This window comes from Gouania willdenowi, chromosome 17 (assembly GCF_900634775.1).
Source record: "Gouania willdenowi chromosome 17, fGouWil2.1, whole genome shotgun sequence".
Classification (NCBI taxonomy): Eukaryota; Metazoa; Chordata; class Actinopteri; order Blenniiformes; family Gobiesocidae; genus Gouania; species Gouania willdenowi.
In genome coordinates, this window is record NC_041060.1 from 19,567,432 (window position 1) to 19,591,102 (window position 23,671).

General features: G+C 39.2%; 1 protein-coding gene across 1 annotated transcript in view; it reads left to right on the forward strand.

The window, feature by feature from the left end:
* LOC114479154 (DNA ligase 1-like) overlaps positions 1-23,671 on the forward strand; it is an 83,909-nt gene that overhangs the window by 21,629 nt on the left and 38,609 nt on the right. The window contains exons 9-18 of the mRNA XM_028472679.1: positions 2,606-2,662; positions 3,113-3,171; positions 4,211-4,324; positions 4,466-4,632; positions 5,002-5,078; positions 5,205-5,296; positions 11,299-11,398; positions 11,556-11,641; positions 12,441-12,556; positions 17,322-17,417. Coding sequence (XP_028328480.1) covers positions 2,606-2,662; positions 3,113-3,171; positions 4,211-4,324; positions 4,466-4,632; positions 5,002-5,078; positions 5,205-5,296; positions 11,299-11,398; positions 11,556-11,641; positions 12,441-12,556; positions 17,322-17,417 — 964 coding nt within the window. The remainder of the gene's footprint in view (positions 1-2,605; positions 2,663-3,112; positions 3,172-4,210; positions 4,325-4,465; positions 4,633-5,001; positions 5,079-5,204; positions 5,297-11,298; positions 11,399-11,555; positions 11,642-12,440; positions 12,557-17,321; positions 17,418-23,671) is intronic.

A 23,671-nucleotide genomic window follows, 5' to 3' on the forward strand; every position in this document is an offset into this window, starting at 1 on the left:
TTATACGTTATAGCAGTCGTACTCAGTAGGTGGCCCCCGGTCCGCATCTGGCCTGTCCTATCTCTGTAATGTCTAGAGTAGACATCCATACACAGCATTTTGTGTGGAGCAGTTCTCCTCAATCTCTTACTAAACATGCTGTTAATTTCCCATCTCTGCATGTTGCCTTGCAGCGCAGCATGTGTGCGTTCAATGTTTCCTCTGATTTTTCATATGTTACAATCTTCATGCCAACGATGCTCTACGATGCGAGTGGAGTAGTGTGGCAAATGCCACCATAATACAAGGCACTGCCACCCCTGCTTTCCCCACAGTTGGCAGCAATGAAGTAAAGCTATGCAGACGTCTCTGTGTGTGTGTGTGTGTGTGTATGGAATTGTGTGTACCAGTTAGAGATGTGTCGGTCATGATACAATTTTATATAACCTCTGGGTGCTGCTTTGAGTGCCTGTTCCAAAGTACAGGCAGACCAGAACTTACTTAAAATGCCAGAAATGAAAATGAGCTTTGGTCTGAGGTTAAGGATAGCGGCAATGTCCACATGAACAAGCTACTCTAACCCCAACCTGCTATGAGTCTATGTCCATAAGGTCACAGCCAACCTCTCATCGGGTAAGGGACGTTCTCTTTCCTGCAACTTTTAGGCAAGCTGACATCCATGACAGCTGTGGTCCCACTGGATCTGCTATCATTTCGCCCCCTGCAGAGGTGGCCGAACGGCTTCCACCTGGACGCAAAGCGGCACCGCTACCGGAAGCTCAGTGTGTCACAACAGTTCCTCCATGTCTTGGCCCTTTGGAGAGACCGGGATTTCCTGTTGAGAGGTGTCTCATTGTATGTGGCCCCAGGCCACTACGAGACCGTCACCACTGATGCCAGCCTGTCCGGGTGGGGGGGGCCATCTGGCAGCACAGGACAGTTAAGGGACGGTGGTCTGTGCAGGACAGCATTGATCACATCAATGTGCTGGAACTGCGAGCAGCGCAACTGGTTCTCGAGCACTTTTTGCCGTACCTGAGGGGAAGACACATACTCGTGCGATCAGACAACACCTCAACTGTCTTCCACATAAACCACCAAGGGGGGACCAGGTCTGCCCGACTGTTGCAGTCGACTGCCCCCCGACTCCCTCTCCGTCAAAAGCCTTCACTGGGAGAGTGGCGCCTCCACCCAGAGGTGTTGCGCGTGATTTGGAGTTTTTTCGGCAAAGCAGGGATTGATACTGTATCTTTGCCTCGAAGGAATCAACCCACTGTCCCCTTTGATTTTCTGTGAGGGAAACCACCAGTCCTCTGGGGCAAGATGCGCTGGTGCACCCTTAGCCAAAAGGCCTCCTTTACGCCTTTCCACCGCTACCTTTGATTTTGCAGACACACATGTTGTTGCTGGTGGCCCCCTTCTGGCCAGCTCGGACATGGTTCCCCCTGCTGTGAAAACTCTGTTTCAGCGATCCATGTTGTCTCCGCAACAGGAAAGATCTGTTGTCCCAGTTGGGGGGTCAGGTTTGGTATCCCAATCCTCACCGCCTTCACTTATGGAGAGGATCCAGTGCTTTGTTGCAGTCTCTCCTGGATAAGGGTCGGGCTCCATCCACCTTAAAAGTTTGTAACTGCAATATCGAACCGACATGCTAGGATCAACAATAGCACAGTGTGGGGCCACAACCTTGTGGCTTTGTTTCTCAAGGGGGCTCTGATCGCCAGAGTGTCATGTCAGTCAGGAGCCTTGTGTTCCCGCAAGAAGATTCTGTAGGAAATGAACCTCTGGTGACACCGGTATCTATTACCTTTCTTGGGTCACCCAGGGGTCACAGGTAACATTGTTGATATGCATACTCGAACTGTGCATGCGCGAAGGGAACATCCAGTGCTTTAAGCATCGCCTCTGGCTGTCATTCGGGATTCATAGAACCATAGTTATATTCATAACTTTTGTTTGACACTCTAAAACAATTATTACAGAATTAAGAACAGCACATCTACTGTAAATACAAGCCATTTATACACTCAGCATCCTCAGCAATCAATCAATATTATAATTAGATTAAAAAAAAACAATATTTAAAAAAAAAAAAGCGTTTTAACTTGCTTTAAGCACAAAACAAATCTTTTTTTGAGCCAATGTTTTCTGCATGAATTTATCTTTTAAACAGACCCCCTTTTTCAGTTAGAATTTTTCATTTTGTAAGCGTGGCTCATCTGAGACATGAAAATGAATTTTTTTTTTTTTTTTAAGTAGAAGCTCTAAGGAGTGTTTTAAATGCATTAAAAGTATGTGGTACATAAAGGTCTTCAATGGGTGTTAGTGTACGCATCTGTAAAAAACAATCATGCAAGCATTTACACTATGAGCCAATTTTCTGTTCTTGAGTTTTCCTCCTCTCACCATGTGGAGCATTGTGATTGTTTTTTTTACCTCTGCGTCAGGGTCATTGTAACAACAACATTGAATCTCTATCATGACTTGATGCAGCACCCATTATCCCAAGTCAAAGCTGGTCTCTATAATTCTGAGCCGCTCTCAGGAGCTGACTGAGCTTAACGTGGGGATTGTGAAAACCTTTAGTAATGATTTGTCTGTTAACTACCTGCTTAAAACTCTCCAGAGTGCCATATCTGGCGGTGGCGCGGACCTTCGAAAAGATTGAAGAGGATTCTGGCAGGTAAGTGCATCTTTGGTTGGAGAGGTTTCTATGTATGCAAAATTCTGTGAGGATTTAGGTATATTTTAACTCAGGCTGCCTATGTTTAGTTTATGGAGTGGAATTTAAGTTTAGTCAATATTTCAAAAGTGAAACAAGTAAAACTTTCTGTAAATTAAATAGAAAAGGAGAATATTTAATCCTGTTTATTGTTTTTTTCTCCACTGACATGAAGAAGGGTTAGAAATACTTAATTTATTTCTTCGTGATTTTGAATGACCATTTTTCTGCTGTTGACTCAATATCTTAAAAATAATGTAATGCAGTCCTCCAGGCGCCTCTCCAGGTCTGGTGTTCTAATAGAAGCTCCATACAGATCTCATTTCCCACCTCCCGGTATTCACGGGATGTCCTTGAATCTCATTTATCTCCTCTTCCTCCTCTCAAAGCAATCTTGTTTTTATTTGGTAGGCTGAGAAACATCGAGACGCTGTCCAACCTGTTCCGCTCGGTGCTGCTGCTGTCTCCAGGTGAACCTGATTTTTATCTCCCCAGTAATGCATGCTGATGTAGGTACACACAAGCGACTGGCTGGCAGCCACTCTATCATGGAGATGATGATGAGGATGATGAAGCATGTGCCAGGTTGAAAGTGAAAGTGAGAGGATGAGTGGGTTTGTTGATTTTTTTTTTTTTCATTTATTTATTTTTTCGCTTTGGATGCTGGCTTATTTTTCAAAGATATTGTTTTGTGTCCTGGAGGACATCTTTTAGTGAGTTTAGTTAATGTATTTTCTCATGCGAGTTTGTGTCCCACTTAGCTGTTATTCCACATTTTATTTGTTATTTAATAATTTATTTGTGACAAGGGACAATGCACATTAATGGACATGAACATGTAAATGTGCCAGATTGCAGCCACAGGCTAGTTTCCATCTGTAGTCCCTGGCAGGGTAATGTTGTGTTCAACAAAAAGTACATTTAAAAAAATTGAAAACTTCAACATTAGACGGTACAATTAAATACAAAGACTCAAATATAACAACCATTGCAGCTAAAGTGCATAAGGCAGATGAAAAAGTGCAAATGTGCTAATATTTTGTCTTAAATAAGAATCTGCACCTCACCTTTAGCTTGGTTGGTTAGTTATGAAATCATTGCACACCATCCGTGGACTGGTTAGTTGTTAGAGTGCTATTATTATTGCCCATAGCCCTATTGCACATGGTTAGCATTAATAGATAAAAAAAAAAAAAAAAAAAAAAAAAAAGCATTAATAGATATCCGTATAGTTAAAGTGCTAATATTATTGCACATATCCCTAATGCATATGGCTAGTATTAATAGATGTTTATGCATATCATTATTACACCGAGAGAGAGAAAAAAACCATGTATGTAATATTGAGCAAAATATGTATACATAGCTGTAAGTATGTATGCATGTATAAGATGGTTAGGCATGGTCACATGCCTAGTCGCATGCTTTCTCTGTTTTTAACCTTTTTTGTGGCCCCAACATTTGCTGTGTATTCTAAAGCTGTGTGTATGTGTGTGTGTGTTTTCTTAGATGACCTGCTCTTCTGCGTGTACTTGTGTTTAAACCAGCTCGGTCCTGCATACTTGGGTATGGAGCTGGGCGTTGGAGAGACGGTGCTGATGAAAGCTGTAGCTCAAGCAACCGGTAACATAACATACCATGGCGTCATCTCCATCACACGCCCAACGTTTACTTGTGCATTCCCAGGGGCACTATTAGCGCCACTCATCTTTGCTCGGCAATCTGCCAGGCAACTGTTGCTCACCACCTTGCTCTTGTTTCCAGGGCGACAATTGGACAAAATCAAAGCAGAGGCGCAGGAGAAAGGAGATTTGGGCCTCGTGGCCGAGAGTTCCCGTAGCAACCAGCGCATGATGTTCCAGCCGGCCAGCCTGACAGTAGGGGGCGTGTTCAAGAAATTGAAGGAAATTGCCAGCATGAGTGGGAACTCGGTGAGTCGCAGAAAAGCATTTTCATTAGCGGAGAGCAGTGCTGGGGAAATATTGTTTCCGCTCCGATTGCCTCTCAGTAGTAAGGCGAGCGAGGGAAACGAAGGGACATGTTTATGTAATTGTGTTTCAGCTAAGAAGTTTTCTTTGTTTGTTTGTAAACTTCAGACGGAAGAGTCTAAATGTTCCGCCTGTGAATAAGAGTTACCTGGTTTGAATTATTAATGCAATCATGTTGTCCTTCCGCTTCCTTTTCTTATTTAGATTGATTTGTTCTTCTTAAATTGAGCATACAGTCTATACTCGCTGGTGACCCTTCTCTTTTTTCTCGCTCTTCCTCTGTGAATCTCAATTTTCACCCGGCTGCCTCAGGCCATGAATAAGAAAATCGACATCATCAAAGGCCTCTTTGTGGCGTGCCGCTTTTCTGAAGCCCGCTACATAGTCAGGTAGAATAAGCCCCCTCTTAAACACAGTCGCACGCACACTTACAAACACAAATCCCAGTATGTGAAAGCGTGTTCGGGGTAGGAATTGATGCTGACTGCTGTTCATGTTGTGGTTTTGACGGACAGATCTCTGGCCGGGAAACTGAGGATTGGTCTCGCTGAGCAGAGTGTCCTGTCTGCACTGAGCCAGGCTGTCTGTTTGACTCCGCCCGGGCAAGGTAACCTTAAAAAAGGATGTGTTTCCCACCATCAGTCAAATCATGAAAGGATCTTCTACTAATCACCCATACAATGTTTTTTAAACAAATGAAAAATGAATGACTATACAAGTGAGCAGCCCAAGGAATAAGGTTTTATTCAACATATACAGTACATTGCAGAGTTGGGGTCAACTATAATTATAATTGGTAATTGATTTCAATTCTGATGTAATTGTAATCTCAATTGATAAAAATCTATTTCTGTTGCAATTGTAATTTAGTTCAGACAATTGATTTTGTATTTGTAATTGGCATGGCAATTCTATAAAAACTCAATTACAATGTAATTAAACGCAAACCTGGGGAACCATATTACAGTTCTATGGCTTACACGTATGTAGTTAATAATTATTAAACTATATTTAATATCAGGTTTACAGTTCTCTTGAGGATCAATTTAACATTTTTAAAATAATTTAAATCTAGGGGTTTACTGACAAAAAAAAGACACAGACGCCCACACCAAACATATTAAAAACCTATATTTATATAGAGGAAGCCTAACAAGGTAACAAAAGATAAACAAAGAAATTGGATGATGAATGATATTTTTTGTGTATTTTACAGCTGATTTCAGACATGGGTCAATACTGACCCGTTATGAGAGATGCTAACAGAAAATATATATTTATATTATATACATAATATATTTATTAAAGGCTCAGTAATTGTGATTAAATGTAATTGAACTTTAGTAATTGAGAACATAATTATAATTGACTTTCAGGGGAAAATAATTGTGATTTTAATTGTAATTGGAAAAACTATAAACTTACTTGAGCTGTAATTGAACATGAATAATTGAAGATGTAATTGTGATTGAAAAATATAATCCTGTCCTTAATCACCCAAAACAATATTTTTTTTTAAACAAACTAAAAATGAATGATGACGCAATTGAGCAGCCTGAGGATTAAGGTTTTATTCAACATATACAGTACATTGCAAGCAAAGTTCCATTCAGTAATAACTTTTATCATCTTTCCAAAAGATCTTGTTTTCTATGTTAGATAAAGTGAACTCACTTTGTTCAAATAAAACTGTGTTATTTACATAACCTCGATTTTCCAAGTATAATGAGTGAGATGTCTCACTATGGGATATACGCCTCCGCGTCATATCTCAGAAGCCCTTCTTCATAAAGCTAACCCTGATTGGCTGATGAAATGTATTAATCCGTGGCAGGTAGTCCCATTTACTATAAGTAAAGTGGAGGGAAAATACATTCAATAAGCAAACCTCTTCTCACTCAATCAGCAAGAAGGGCTGTCTGGTGAGACATTTCACCCGCATTACTCAGAGAACCGGGGTTATGTGAATAACCTATAGTTCTCTTTTATGACATTCATTTCAATGTCTCACTATGGGATATCGTAGCTCCTGTATTGCAGAAAAGCTTATCACATGCTACACCAGCCTGCAGGGCAAGCACTGTACCGATCAGGACAGGAGAGCCGCCCGTGCCACACACGGAGCAGGAGACATCCAGTCGGCAAAACTGGACAAAAGTGCGGGGCGAGGACCTAATCGCCGCCGCACAAATATCCTGAACAGACACTCCCTTGAACAAGGCCCAGGATGTGGCTAGACCCCGGGTCAAATGTGCTCGCAAGCCAACAGGTGGCTGCAGACCCTGACTCATATAAGCCCAAGCAATTGCCTCCACCACCCAGCGTGACAAGCATTGCTTAGGAACAGGCTTCCCCTTATGGGGCGGAGCCCAGTAGACAAAGAGCTGATTGCTCCTCCTGAAGCTCCCTGTCAAATCTATGTACGTGCGCACAGCGCGTACCGGACACAACAAATGAGGCCGCTGCTCACTCTGTGAGGCAGGAAAGGCCGTGATGTCAATAGGAGATCACAAGCCCAACAATCTTGGCACAAACGCCGGGTTGGGCTTCAGTACCATCCTAGCGTTACCTGGAAAGAACTGAGTGACTCGCAGTTTTATCCCGAAGCCCACATGACAGGTAGCGAAAGCTGCCAGGTAGACTTTCACAGTGGAGAAAGCCCTCTGCTTGTCAATCAGCTCCTGCAGGAATGACAAGATTACTCCCACGGAACACCGAAAAGGGATGTGTCCTGTGACACCCTCCACTTACAGTTGAACAGAAATCTAGTGGAGAAGCCCGAGCGCTCTGTATGGTGGAAATAACAGAGACCCACGGCTGACAGATTGCGCCACTCAGGGGCCAAGCCCATAGCGCCAGGCGCTCTGGGTGAGTATGAAGATTAAGCCCCTTGCCTGTGACAGTAAGTCTTTCCGCAGCGGCATTTGCCAAGGGGGAGCGCACAGCAGCCGGTAAATCTCCGCCAGCCAGTGCATGGCAGTCCAATGCGGAGCCACCAGGATCAGACTGTGCCTGTCCTCCCTCACCCTAGTGAGGATGGGGGGTACCTGCGTGCTTTCACGTGCAACTAACTGGAGTGCAATCCTTCCTGACGGTTGATGTCCTCTACCGTGGTTGTATTGTCCGTCCTCACCAGGACATGCTCGTTCGTGAGGAATGGAAGGAAATGCCTCAGCAAAAGAAACACAGCTGAGAGCTCCAAGTAATTGATGTGAGAGCGCTGGAGGTTTTTCACACATCCCAGCAACCCCTCACAGATCACATCCCGTGCACCACACCCCAGCCCGTCAGGCTGGCATCCGTGGTGACCACCTCCCTGGATGCGATGGTGTCCGTGGAGGGCGTCAAAGCAGTGCAGTTTCAAGCACGGGAGCAGGAAAAAACACTGGTTGACCTGAGATGGTCGACACAAAAAGGATACCAACAGCAGCGTTTGACGACGGAATCCAAGAAGGGTCCACCTGTGAGCAGTTCAGCTGCTGTGGAGAGAAGCTTCTTCAGCGAGAAGAGGTTTTTGAATCACAATGTATTCTCCGCCCACTCTACGTATAGTAGGTGGGACTACCTGCCGCGGATGAATACATTTCATCAGCCAATCAGAGTTGGCTTTATGAGAAAGGGCTTCTGAGATATGATGCGGAGGCGTATTTCCCATAGCGAGACATCTGACTCATATTACTCAGAGAACTGGGGTTATGCAAATAATAGTTTTATTTGAGCAAAGTGAGTTTCCTTTATCTAACATGGAAAACAAGATCTTTTGAAAAGACGATAGAATATATTACTGAAAGGAACTTTGCTTGCAATGTGCTGTATATGTTGAAAACATTAATCGAAATGAATGTTATGAAAGAGAACCATTATCATGCAACAGTCACGCACAATGTATCATGTGTCATTCGTCAAGTTTGGGTTTAGTGTAATCCGCTTGTGCAGAGTCCTTGTCAGACTGTCACCATTTGTGTTGAAGGCATATCACATTGTGCGTTACGTATTTGAGGAATACAAACTCTCTTCAGTGAAAATGGAATAGGAAAAAAAAAGTGTTAGCAAACGCAGATCATCAGCTGGTGTCATCTGTCTTCGCTACTCGCCTGTATTTGACAAAAAAAAAATGTGAACAATAAAAAAGCATCCTTGAGCACAAAGACAGTGTGGCGTTGGGAAGGATATAGTGGAAGTATCAAATTAGTTTCTTCTTTGTGTAGAGTAGCATTCATTCAAAATGTGACTTTAAATGGTTTTTCAACGCTGTCAAGTATCACGTCCTATTGTAATCGAACTGAAAGAGTGAAAGCAATAGTCCGATGATAAACAGAGCCACAAATCACTGACTAATGCTGCAAAGTCCAACATAAACATGAGCTTGTTTAATAGTTTGTCTTCATAGATATGAAGAGGCTAAATGTGACAAATCCCAGCCATCACACCACAAACATTACACACTAAGCCAAAAGGTGGTAAAACATTTCCAGGTGTTGATTGTGTTTCCTTTTTAAATCGCTTTATTCAGTATGCAGTTATAGGACTAACAACTTCTTTCCCCCTAAAATGTGTAAAATGCCTTTTTGTCTTTGCTCATTTCGATAAAAAGTTTTGACTGCTCGTTTCACACCAACTTCCTTCCTTCCACGCCGATCCAGCACCTCAGACACCATAATAAACGGAATTAAATCCTGGCTTCTTAATATGTGCTGAATGGTCACGACTGGGGTTAGCTTTAATAAGAGTCAATTAGACCAGAGGCATGTGGGGGAGTTTTCTGTGATCCAAAGACTAATTTGCAAATATATTTTCTGAGATATTTTGGTATTCATCTTCATTAAGTATATTGGCTTTAAGTAGGTTTTTGAAGGAGTGAAGTAATCAGAGGAAAATAACACTATGTATAAATAATGTACACCATAATGAGGGCACTGGGAGAGTGCAAGCTTCTGCTAAGCAACAAATATCAGATATTAGTTATCTGGATCAATAATCCTGACCATGGTCCCATGATCATTCACTCTTAAAAGGCTTGGAATAAATTTCTATCCCCATTATTAACGATAGTGTAAATCCAAATGTATGGAAACCCAATTTTTTTATTTTTTCGAAAAATAGCAATCATGCAAAATAGAAAAATAGCTTTAAAAAAGAAAAGGCGGCGATGTGATGGACCAGGAGCTGACTGGACAGACGTGGGCAGTACAGTCCGTCAATTTTACAGCGGTCCTACAGTGTTCATGCATGCGCAGTGTGAAAGTTTAAGGTAAACCTGTCCGTGGCACTGCTTCAACTGTGAGATACCCTCACGAGGAGTGACTGGATTTCAAACATGTTTGATTTTCTCACGACCAAAGATTGCTGATCAGGAGCTGCTCGTGAGGTATTAATCGCTTCTCGTGACACCATGTATACTACACGATGCACGACACACGATCTAGCAGAGACTCGCACGATCCCACAAAATAGACGCACGCGTCTATAATCGGCTCAAAGTGGGCCAAAAATTGCATAGCGTATGTCTGCCTTAAGGTGAAAAAGTTACTTGGTTCTGCTTCAACCCATTTTCCCCAAGTGTAGCGCACAGCAGTTAGCGTTAAGGGACTTGCTCAACATCCCACATTGATGGCCCAGGTGAGATTTGAACCTGTGACCCTCTGATTACAAGCCAGCTTCCAGTTACTACACTTAGACAGCCACAGCTGACACAACGTGCTGAACACAATAGGTAAAAACGACAGCAAAACAATAAAATAAGCTCAGTAAATCAAGAATATAAACTGACGTATTTAGCTTTCATTTGAAATTCACAATCGGATATATGCATTTTGAAACTTCGCCAATGATGAAGATTTTTCAAATTTTAAAAATGTTCTTAAAAAAACAAATCCATAATCATTATATTAATCCTGATCCCCTACAAAATTGAATGGAATCCTCAATGGTGTAAGGTCTATCTTTGGTTAAAACATTGTCAAAACCTGTTCAGTACTTTTTTGACGAAATCCTGTCAACAGACAAACGAATAAATGAATAAACGCTGGTGAAAATATGAAAATAAGTAAGCATTTAGGAAGATAAATCACTGTTGGTGTGTATATTGATCGTGGTGTTTTGTTATTTCCACCTTTTTCACATCAAATTATAACGTACTGTACAGATATCTGATAGATTTGTGAGTAATCGACAGTATTTTATTTATTTGTACACCAACCCCCCCACCCTTAAAAATTGGTGGCATTTTACCCCAGTCACACCAGATTACACAAAATAACAAGATAAAGAAACAAAATAGTCTTCAAAATACATACATTTCTTTGAATTTCTCTGACTCGTAATGTATCATGTCAAGTAAGTGAATTCCATCATTTATTCTGTGTTGTGGAGACGTTGTCTGTCACCAGGCTCTTGGCGAGCTTTTCAACAGCTGACGATAAAATCGCATAACCAAGAAAAATTTATTAAAGTGTAGCTTTACACGTGGAGATTTTGTAAGTTATGTTTTCCAGCATTTGAAGTGGCTGTGAACTTTCCTCCCATTGAATATCTGGTCAAAAAAATGTTGAAGTGTTTAGACCGATCTGTTTGAAATGTAGTTTTCCCTCCTCATCTTCTTCCTTTTAGGTTTCCCTCCTGCTGAGGTTGACGCTGGGAAAGGAATGAGTGCTGAGAGCAAGCGAGCCTGGATCGAGGGGAAGAGTCTAATTCTCAAGCAGACTTACTGGTAACTGAAGCCTCAAACAAACTGGGACAATCTACGATTTCCACAAAGTCGCGTCCCGGCTTCTCCTTCACATATTCTGCCTTTTGTTTTGTTTTTTTAAGCTATCATTTTAAATGCTTCTCTTCTCCAAACTTTCTTTTTTGTCCGTCCCAATCAGCGAGATGCCCAATTATGACATCATCATCCCTGTCTTGCTAAAAGAGGGCATAGACCAACTACCCAATCGCTGCAAGCTCACCCCAGGTAAGTGGCCAATCATGTAGCTGTAAGATTATAGGATCTGTGTTTGTGTATGGATTCATTTACTGAAGGCGAGTCGGTTATTTTGGTCGTCATTTATCACAGAGATCAAAGATACGGCTAAAACTACAGATTAACTCCCAATTACAGTGTCGTCAGGCTATTTGTGATAAGGTGCTTTGGCGCCAAGATTGGAAATTAATAAGTTACTAACCCAAACTGTGCTAAATGAGAAAGCTAAGTAGGCCATTGTGTGTCATTATGATAAATCCAGCAGCTATTAGGAAAGTAAAAGAAAAAGAAAGAAAATCATCATCCAGAGCTGTGTTCATCTCACGCTGCATCATTTAATTTCACCATCAGTCTCTAATAGAAACCACAATGAAAATAATTGTCTGTTATATTTCAATAAATTGCTTCTCTCCTGCGTTTCAAACTCAATCTGCGTGTTTCCATGGGATGCAAGTCGGAACGTTAGTGTTAAAGCCGCATAAAAAATAAAAATACACGCACCATGTGGGACTGTGCCATTTGAGATGATTTCACATTTTCTTGGTTTGTCTGCAAACAAGCCACTGAGAGGCCCCTTTGCTTCAGCTAAAGTGCTCCTCCTCTTCCTCAAAATAATAATAAAATAAGAGCTGTAAATGAAATAAACTTCTCCAGGGAAAAAAAAGCAGTTGCTTTCCAGACTGTTTGTAATTCATGTAAGAAAATGAGTGCCCCTGAATTCTGTTTGTTCCTTTGCTGCCTGCAGTTTTTAGTGCTTCCAATTTTTTCCCCAAACATTTTACTTTTCCAGGTGTACCTCTCAGGCCCATGTTGGCTCATCCCACCAAAGGCGTTGGCGAGGTGATGAAAAAGTTTGACGAGGCGGCGTTCACCTGCGAGTACAAGTACGACGGCGAACGTGCACAGGTGCGTCTTTGCTTTTCTTGTGCATTTTGGAACCAGCCACAATGCCTTGCTGAATTTTGCAGGCAAATGCCTTTCAGTTGTTTTCAACTGTGTGTGTGTGTGTGCGTGTGCGCGTGTGCTTAGTTTTCAAATATAAAAGTGGTGCTGTTTGTAATCCAGGCCTGTAGGCATAGCAAGTTGCTCCCGTCACTGTGGGCCATGGCGAGTGAAAATGTTGGGAATGGTAAATGAAACAAGATTGAGGAAAGAAAAGTAGGCGTGGAGGAAGAATAAATTAAAAAAAAAAAAGGCAAAGAAGCATGAAAAATGTGTGAGACATAAAAAGACACAAGCATGGGAGTGATTGTAATGTAAACCCTCTCTAGTTGTATTGTTAATTTTGGTCAGTCATACCAATGAAGGGCCTTTGATCTGAGATGTATGGAGGGAGGCGGAAATGGAAAGTGTCTGTTTGTGTGTGTGTCTGTTTGTGTGTGTGTCTGTGTGTGTGTGTGTCTGTGTGTGTGTCTTTCTCCCTGTGGCCCCACTGCACCAATCATTGCCTTCACAGTCCAGCAGGGGGACTCGCATTACACTACTTTTGTGTAGGTTTCAGTGTGTGCAATTGTGAATAGCCACAAAAGCCTCTGTTTTTTTGGCAGCCAATAAATCAAAACCGCTCAAAGCTTTAAGTTTAAATTCCACAGATTATTTAAGAAAGACTAGAGGAATTGATAAATCAGGAGAAAGAAACTTTGAATGAGAAATTTAGATGTGTTGCTTGGATAGATATTCAATGTAAAACGACATTAAGTACTGAGGTTGGCAAAGGAAAATCCATAAATCTGAGCAAAGATACTAGGGTTGGGATCAATTATAATTGTAATCACGTAATTGATAATTCATTGCAATTATGGTGGAGTTGTAATTTTAAAAAGCTGTTGCTCTCGTAATCGTAAGTTTAGATAATTAACTTTGTAATTGCAATTTGCCATAAAAAAATCTATAAAAATTGTTAATCATGATATAACGTAAAACTGGGGAACCGTGTTACATTTCTACACATATGTAGTTAACAGTTATTAAAATATGTTTCATATCAAACTTTCCCACATTTAACCATTAAAAAAAAAAAAAAAAAAATCAAATCAAGGGATATATTTATTTATTTATTGTTTACATTGTCTGCACATGCTGGGTATATCAAGGGGTATACTTTAACAAAAAAGCTCAGACACCCACACTAAAAATATTAAAACATATAATTTCATTCACGAGTAAGCCTAACAAGTAGGGGTGGGGGAAAAATTGATTCACATAAGAATCGTGATTCTGATCATCTACAATTCTGAATCGATAAATCATTAACTTCAAATATCTTTTTTTTTTATATATATATATATATTTTTTTTCCCAAAGAAAAACTCTGATTCAGTAGATTCGTTTAGAGTCTTTACTCACGAAACATTGTAATCTGAACATACAAATACGTATTATTAATACAATAACTTAGTAGAGACTAGTAGGCCATGGGCTTTCAAGATGGCGACTTCCAACTACTAATGCTACAGTGTTTGGTCATAACACACAAACTCATCCAGACCATTACAGCCTTTGACACGATCCCAACTGGAAACAACAGCGACCCCAACTTACAATGTATGACATAGACAGCACAAGGAGTGTGTGTGTGTTTTTATGTGTTTAGCATGAATAAATGTTACCTTTTGTCTTAAGTTTGCCTTTGTGTGATTACATCATCAGTTTATATAAAATTATCTTGTACAAACTGTATTGTTTTGATGCCATAATTTGCCTTAACACACTACGTATTCTATCAATTTTTAAATGGAGAATCGGTTGAATTGTAAATCGATTTTGAATCAAATCGTGACCCTCAGATTCGAATCGTGAGACACCCAAAGATTCTACTAACAAAGTAACATAGGAAAGAAATTAGATGACATATATTAGTTTTTAGTGTTTTTTACAGCAGATCTAGGACCCGTTATCATAAGAGATGCTAACAGAAAGCTAACACAAGAGGAAAGTTATCTTTATTAGGTTATTTATTTCAGACTCAGTAATTGTGATTCATTCTAATTGAAGTTTAGTAATTGAGAATGTAATTGTAATTGACTTTCTGAGAAAAAGAAAAAAATGGAAAAAATTGCTGGTCACTGTAGTCGTAATTGAAAATGGAATTGTAACTGAAAGATGTAATTGATCCCAACCCTGAAAGATACCGAGTACTTTGTGTGCATTTTATTCTTATTTCCAAGCAACAGCTTCACTAAGATTTAATAAGCACTGTTCGCTTTCGAGCTTTTTAAATCCAAGCTGCTCGTACACGTCAAAGGCTCCCACACGGCCAATGTGTGAGTAAATGAATGAACATCGTGCTCAGGCTGACTGAAGGAAGGATATTAATACTCCATGCCGAGATGTGTTGGAGTCGTTGTGAAGTGCTTCTCGTGGGTGTGTGTGCTGCTTTAATGTGAGTTGTGATGTAAGCGGTTTGTTGTGAAAGTGCCATCCACAGCTGATTTGAGGATTCACTGCCCCTTATATAGGCCATTATTATAATAGCTTAGTATTATATGCAGTAAGATGGGACGGTTTACAGACACCAGTAGCACTAGCAGGCCATGAACCATTCTGTTACATTTATTCATAAATGAAAAAAACACATTGCATTAAGCTGAATGTTGGTTTGAATCTCGTGGTTGCCAGTGTTTATTTCTGCAATGGTGTCAACTGAAATATGGATGCAGGAACCTGTGGATTATTTGATTAGTTCTTGAGTACACAATATAAAATGTGGCTTTTTCTCCATTCATTGTCCCTGGAAATGACACTAGTAGTGATGTCCAACTGTGACTTACTCGCTGCAAATATGTGTTAAGTTGTTGGAGAAGGCAAGAAGTAGTAATCCATCTTTGTGTCTTCATCCAATCCAATTTATTTAGAGACCAAAGTGCTGCACAATAAAACATAAACCCCCAAAACACAACAGTGTAAAATACCAGCATTAAAAGAGCATTTCTGGGGCGAAAGGCTCAACATCTGCAGAAATCGCTCGCAAACCACATAAAAGCGGGGGTGAAAGAGGTTTTTCTGTAATCATGTCCTCTTTCCTCACACACCCTCTTTTATTGTTTCTGAAAACAACGTACTGATCTATTGAAACCTATCATCAAATGCTGTTCCACAGCAACGCCCAAGTTCTTTCTCTCCTACACATCGCCATCTTCAAACGCGCTCTTATTTTGAAACCAGCATTTTCCAGTGGCACAAGATGAAAAAACTGGCTTTTTTGTTTTGTTTTTTCTTCTAACTATTGTTGTCATGATGCTTCAATTTTGGTAGCACTTTACATAAAGTTTTATACATAAGACTGAAATTACGCTGTCATTATTATGACAACACTAGGGCTGGGGGATTTTTAAATTTTTTTTTTTTAAAGAAAAATTTGAGTTTCGATTTGATTTTTTTTTTTTTTTTTTTTTTTTTTTTTCAATGCACTTAAAAATGACTGCAGACATCGGATATATTGACGGAAGTGCAACTTTATTGCTGTGATTGTCCTCAAGAGTTAAAATGCATAGAACAATCCCAAAATAAAAAGTAAATGAGGCTCTGTCATTCAACTATTTCAAGCTTTAACCGAGGTTTAAGCAAAAGTGCAACAGCAACTTCACAGTAGCTTAAATTTTCTGATTAAGAAATCAGATAACTACATATTTTATAACATATAACATTACAATAAAAAAAGACAAAAACTCTTCCCTTAGCATCTCAGCATAGTGCAAATAAAAAAATTAAACATGCCTGTAGCACACATACAGTATAGCCTAGTGAAAGGGTAAACACATGTAAACAAAGACGGGGCTGGCTCACGTCACGTTACGGTAACCCACAAGGACGGAACACGAAAAAGTCCAAAAAAACTGTGGTGGAAAAAAGAAATTATAATAAAAAAATAAAATAATTAAAAACATAAAAAAAAAAAATAACACCTTCATGACACCTTATTCATGCTAATGACAGCATAATATCAGCCTTATGTATAAAGCTTGAAGTAAAATGTTACAAAAATGTTCAAGGGAGGGGAGCAGTGTACAACGCACTGTGTGTGTGTGAAGAGAGAGAGAGAGGGTGGGGTTTACCGTAGTATCGATACCTTTGCAAATTAATATTGTATCAAGACACAACGTTTTAATATCGATACTTATTTCAATATCGATACTTTTGACAACCCTACTTCTAACATTCCAACATTTTTAGATAATGGTAATGAAAATCAACTGTTTCTTAAAGTTTTGTTTATCCCTTCTTGACACTCGCAAAGAAAATGCCTTGAATTTCAATCTTTGATTTTACATTTTTAAAATAAAAATCCAATAACCACTCATGTTTTAGTTTAATACCCTTTTCTGAATGAAAATCCAATGACCAAAACACAAGTCAGTCAGTGGAGCATGTAAAGCAGTGAGCAGCAGGTGGAATTTTATGAAAACACAATGGATTCTTCCAGTTTGAACATTAAAGAAATGTGTTTACAGGCTTGTATTTCTTCCCACCTACATCTGTGTCATTTCAGTAAAAACAAAAAAACTAAACTAAAAACAATAGAAGATAATGGTTATTGTTTTTTCCTAATTTTCCATCATCCATTTGGTCCATCTGTTGGGCTAAATCACAAAATTCCTTTGTTGAACTGTAACACCTGTATTTTAATCCTTCATATAAATAGTGGTGGTGTTTGCTTTTATTTCCTCAACAGATTCACATTCTGGAGAGCGGAGAGGTTCGAGTATTTAGCCGCAACCAGGAAGACAACACCAGCAAGTATCCTGATATCATTTCACGAATTCCAAAGGTAAAAATAGCGTAGACGAGCTGAGTTGTTCCAGTCAAATGAAAGCTTTTTAACTCGGAGAAGGATAATTACTGAATGTCTTCATCCATTTTTCCTCTGCCTATCCTTCCTTTTTATTGTTTGTGTGGCGATTCCTTATCCCAATCCTACATTTCTAGCCGTATTAAATGTTACTCTGTGAAAGGTGGATTTTAGAAGACTTCAGCTTCATTTAGACTTTGCATGTCAGCAAGCGTCGACTCTGGAGCCTTTAATCATAGCCTGCGTTGCTGGATGAATGTGATGCGTGTGTGTGTGTAAATAAGTAACTAGGCTGGCAATTATAGCATTCAGTCGGTGGTTTTTTAACCTTGGGGTCGCCTGGAGTTTAAATGGGGTTACCTAAAATGTCTAGTAATTGACAAAAATTTAAATAACTTCAAACGCCGGATATCCCGTAAATCTTTATCAGGTAGTACCAAAGGAATTCTGTCGTTCTCAAAAAAAAAAAAAAAACCCTGACCTGAATTCATATGATCGGATCGGTGATCATTTTTTTAAACTCGCTGATCATATAAAGCCTAATATATCAATATCTGAGCTGGCGCAACTTATTACCAATATGGCAACTCTGTATTTGTAATACTGTATAACAAGCTTGATCAAAAACTAAGTTGAGATCAAAGAGCAGACACTTTCCATAGAAATAAAGATCAAAGGACACCGACCAAGTGTGAAGTGGCCCAAAGCTGCAGATAGGAGAGAGTGGGAAACAGTTATATGATGCAAGCTCAGGCTTGATCACCCTGTAGCTGGCCACCTTTGATGAAGGTGTCTAGGGTTAAAAAGGCCAAAACACCCCCTGATTCAAAGGAACACGACTGATGTGTCCCAAAATGTACATCCTTCCCATATCTGAGACACAGCTCCCACTCCACTCCAAACCTCACGTGACTACCATCTTTTAGCACAAAGGGCAATTTAACATCACGTCCCGTGGTTAATGATTCTAGAAAAACAATGTATTTAGGATCACCAGAAACCAGTTCTCCAGTTCTTGTCTCCCATGTTATTTGTGACTGTTCTTTCATCTTCTCTTTAGACGGGATGATACTGAAATGTTTGTACAGCACTTTGTGGTTTTTACCTGTGAAAAGCGCTCTATAAATAAAGATTACTTACTTTCTTACTTACGATCCAAAAAAGGTTGGAAACCACTGCATTGAGTTATTCCACTGCAGGGTCCCAGTGCCTGCTGGGGATGGCCCATTTTGCTGATGTCCCGTACACATCAGATACACAGAGGGGGTAGAATTTAATCAGCTGCTGAGATCGAACCAGGTTGGTTTGGAGCAGCCGCTGAGTTACGATTGATTGAAATCTCTCGCAGAGAGTCACAATACGACTGATTAACAGCACCACAACTGGTCAGTTTTTAGCACGACTTGGAAACTACGTCAAATATCGTGCAGCATTAAAGGAACATCAGTCCTTCATGTCATTCAGAAATCAGTTCCACCTTTTGCTTCTTGACTTTTGAAGATGGACCTTAATTTGTAGCTGAAGCAGGGCGGCTGAGTTGTTTGTGAAGGCAGAGAAAGATAGTAATTCCCCCTTCTGAAACCTCTGCAGTGGGTGGGTTGGGTGGGGGGGGTCATCAGTACGCTCGCTGTCCTGCTGCTGCTGAGTGTGTTTTTCTGCTGAAGTAACAAATAAATCAACATAGGTTTGCTCCCACTGCTCATTCATTCTACCTGCAACACTTTTGGCACACAGGAGTTATTGATTCATCAATAACACTAAAATGCCCCCACCCCCCACCCCCAAGACAACACCAATCAGGCGAATAATTGGATCAAATCACTTGGAGGAATGGTGCCCAAAGGTTGATTTGAAGAAAATCAATTAAGATTTAGTTTGTATTTGTGTTTTTTTTAAATTAGTGGTAAGTGTGCTTTTTATGTTTTTCGCTCTTAAAATTTTCTTTAGATTATTAAAATTGAGGACAAAAATTTGCATTTAAACAATTAAAACATTGTTGGTGATAAATGTTTGTTTGACCATGTCACACGTGCAAAAAGCATAATAAGACACACGATGACTCCAAAATCAAATGACACAACTCCAACAAACGACAACAAAAATGCACAAAACCCTTTAGTCGTTCTTGCATTGATGTTGACATTATTGTTCAGTGATTCTAAATGCTGGCATGAATTGTGGTATTGTGGCCCTCAGATTGACATTCACATTTTTGTGGCCCCCACACTGTGATAAAAGTTGCTGGTTATTAAGTTTTTTTTCTTTCCCATATTTTATAATGTAAAAATGTCTACCATCTTTGCTCGGGCAATTCTTGCTGTGCCATTTGTGACATTTTCTCCGCCACGAATGGAAGGAGGAGATTAGAGAGGTTTGATTTGAAGCATAAAAGTACAGTCATAGCAGGTAATACCCATTAGGCTCTAAATGGTGTAATGGGAATAAAAGCCCAGCGTCCTAAAGTAGCTTTGTATAGCCATGCTATCTGCTTTCAGAAACCTGCTGTAACATCAGCGTATTACTTCAATGTACATTAACTTATCAACAGAGGTCAAGCAGTTACTCGATTAGAATCAAAGATGAATGTTTATACGTTGATGTCTGCTATGTCACTTGTGTTGATACTTCTTTCTGCGTTGCTAGCCATGCTATGTTAATCTTTTTAAATGCTGAAGGTTTACAAAATGACTAAATCTCTCTTTTTTCTTTTTCTTCACTTTGTTTTTTTTTCTAATACAATGTGAAAATACAACAATGGGGTTTATATATTTTAAAGCCTTTGCAAGTCTTTATTATTATCCCCCACCATAAAGTGTGGAAGGAGGATATAGGTTTGAGGTCTTTCCGAGTTAAAGGGGAACAGCTTTTCTCAGAAATTGTTTAAGATACGATAACCAAATTTGGTGTGTGGCTTCAGGGTATCAATACCTTGATGGAGTTCAAAAATGAGAAGTGCGTGAATGTTTTGTTCTGAGTTATTGCCCTTGTGCCATTTTTTTTACTCTGTTCAAGGGGACAACTTTTCTTAGAAAAAATCAAGATAGCCATTTTATATTCTGATGTGATAATATTTTCTTATGTTTACGTCTAAGTTCTTAGATTTAGGACATTTAGGAAAAGGTTGTGAGTTATAATGACAACCAATCTGGCGGGGGATGTTGATGACTATCTTCTTGTTTAGGTCAATGGCATTTGTTAAAACGTAGTCTGCTATAAATATGTTGGTTTCATTGTTAGAAGTTTTAGTTTTTTTACTGTAAAATCTACATTGTTATTAAACTTACCATCAAACAAGCATTAAATGTTTTGCGCCATATTACGATTAATACAATTTTCAGTCATACGGACTGTTTTTTCCCCCCTGGTTTTAAATCTGATAATAATTCAGATTTTATTTGATGCTGTGCTGCACCTCTCTTCACTTTTTCTGACAACTTTAATTTAAACCTGGTGAGACTTTGTGTGCAGCATCCATTAGATTTCTGATAGTATTAAAAACATTAGTTGAAACAAGAGTAATCAATAAATCCATCCATTTTAAACTTTTAATCATGTAAGAGAAAGCACATGTTTTGTAGTTTTTATACTTTATAATCTTAATCCATTACGAACAGATTTAAGCCACACTAAATTCCCCTTGAGATGTTTTTATAGTACAAACCAAATAAGAACCTAATGAAGTATTTTCACATTACCTTTTTAAATAAGGTGTAATTAAATAAAGGCCTAAAAAGCAACGTTGCTTAAATCAACACAAGCACATTATTTTAGTTTCAGTGAACAGCGCATTTAGGTTTAAATTGAGGTAAAACAAAACTTTGTTTTTTCCCCAAAGTTCAAATAAATTAAGTGAGAAAAATAAAGTAAAAGTTTATATTTTTTAGCCGTGCTAATGTAATGCTTGTTTTAAGGCCAATATGGCGTGTCCAAACACAAATTAATTCAACAACAAATAAAGCTTCCTTTAAACATCACACAACATAACATTCATTTGCAACCATTAATGCTTTTTATTTCTATATTTTTTTTTTCTTTTTTAATATTCATGCAATTAACTTTGTTTTCATGCTTAGATTTTATTGATATTCATTTATCAACATTATCGTTTAAAACATTTCAAATGACAAGTGCTTTCATGAACTCGTCGCTTTATTTTTGTAAGCAATTAGGTCAACAAACATGGCTTTTGCCCCATATTTACAGGTATATATCTGTCTTAATTTAGAATAGAAGTGATAATTCTGACCTTTCGTTACCCTTTGAGAAGCGTGTTGCTGTAAATAGGTCCTCCTGTTGAGCTGCTGCTATGAGATGCTAACACTGCGTTACAATAAGCTATCTTTTATTTCAGTGTGTAATGATCCTACACTTTCAGTCTCTGTTTTTTTTCTTTTCGGTAAACCTTTTTCTGTCACACCCCGAGAGCTGTATGGAGCAGCCTGTGGGGCACCTGTAACCATGGCAACGGTTCTATAGCTGAAGTAAGGGCAGCAATGCTCCAGCAAAATCTGTCCGGGCAAACTGATGTGCGCTGGGCGCGATAATCAACGCCCAGTAGCTCAGGGAACACAAAAAATTAAACAAGGCAAATTTGCATGGACTCATTTTCTGAATCGGTTTAGTCGGGCGTTAATCAATGAATGTGTGTTTTGTTTCGCCATAGTTGACGCCAATGACGATAACAATGGCTCCAAGTGTAGCTCTGGGAGCTTGTAAATGTTCAGCAATATGATTTTTTTGTGTGAAAAGGAAATGGTAAGTATTGATGGTAATAATTTACGTGTGCTTTTGTCTATTAAAAAAAAAAGGAAATTATTTACCTGTCAAAAATGTCACCCATTGGAGAATAAGGTTATTAGAAAAAGAAATGCCCTTAGAATCACATTTCACAGGACAAACCAGCGGGAGGTATTTATTTTTAAGCAGTATGAAATGCACTGAATTGCTTTCTAAGAGCTGCTCTGAGCCTCTTAGTCAGAGGAATGTGTTTGATTGCTCTCGTGCACAGGCCTTTGTGAGATTCTCTGGCTCTGAGTAGATGCATGGTTTTAAAAATCTAAAGTCAAATGTTGAGTTTCTGAACAGATTGTCAGGGCGAGTCATGCTTTGTCCAATATCTTGTGGTTGATTTAAAAAAAAAAAAAAAAAAAAAAAGGAAGTCTTTAAAAAAACTGCTCGACTTATTTTTTATTTTATTTTTTTAGATTAATTCCATAATTTTTGTACTGTACAAAGTAAAAGTACATTGATTCATTATGGCATCAACTAAAGTGCAGTAATGTTAGACTTATAACCAATCACTTGCTATTAAGAAGCTATATTTTTCCTCATAATGTTAATTTGATAATAAATAAAACTCCTTTTGGGGGAGTGACATCTTTGCACCACATCACCTCATTTATCCTCCATTTAAAAGCTACAGTTGACCTCTCTCCATCTTTTTCTGTCCACTCGTCTCCTCCTCGTGTCATTGTCCAATCGTTCTAACTCCTTTCTTATTCATTACGTCTCAATGACACTTCTCACATTTCTACAGCTCACTCTTCACCTCGCTTTCTCCTTCTTTCCTAACACTTGTCTCATGCATTGTCTCTTTCTTTTTTGGCAGCCTTGATATCTTCTGTCTGAATTCCCACCTTTTGGTGTTTCTCCTGTTCTTTTTGTAAGGCACACTTGCACACACACGTGCGCTTTCTTTAGAAAACTTCCCACAGCTCTTTCTCTGTGCCTGTTGTGTGCAGCTCAACTGCAGTCATCGCACCTTGTTCACGCTTCACACTTGTCATATTTCACACACACAATTTTAATTTCTGTCTATCCTCTTGTAACTTCTTGTTCCTGTATGTATATATATATATATATATTTGTTTTTGGGGTTTTTGCTTTCTGAATATAACATTAAATTGCTGTAAATGTCAGAATGAGTTTGTTGGCAGAGTGACTTCAGGGTATTTGTTGTTGTTTGAAATGACAAAAGGAAGTGTTGAATGACTGCACCAGTCATTTTTTCACCCTTTCTCTCCGTGATTATGATAGTTGGGCGTTCATTAATAACACATGGATTAACGCCATTCATTAGATGAAGGTTTTTGTCTTGGAAATCGATTTGTGATCATTTACGTGTAGGACAACTGATTAATAAATGTGTTTTTTTTTTATGTCTTCCATCTCGACATCATCACAGCAATATGTAATTCTGTGAACATTTTAATTGCACAGTGACTGTGGGAGTC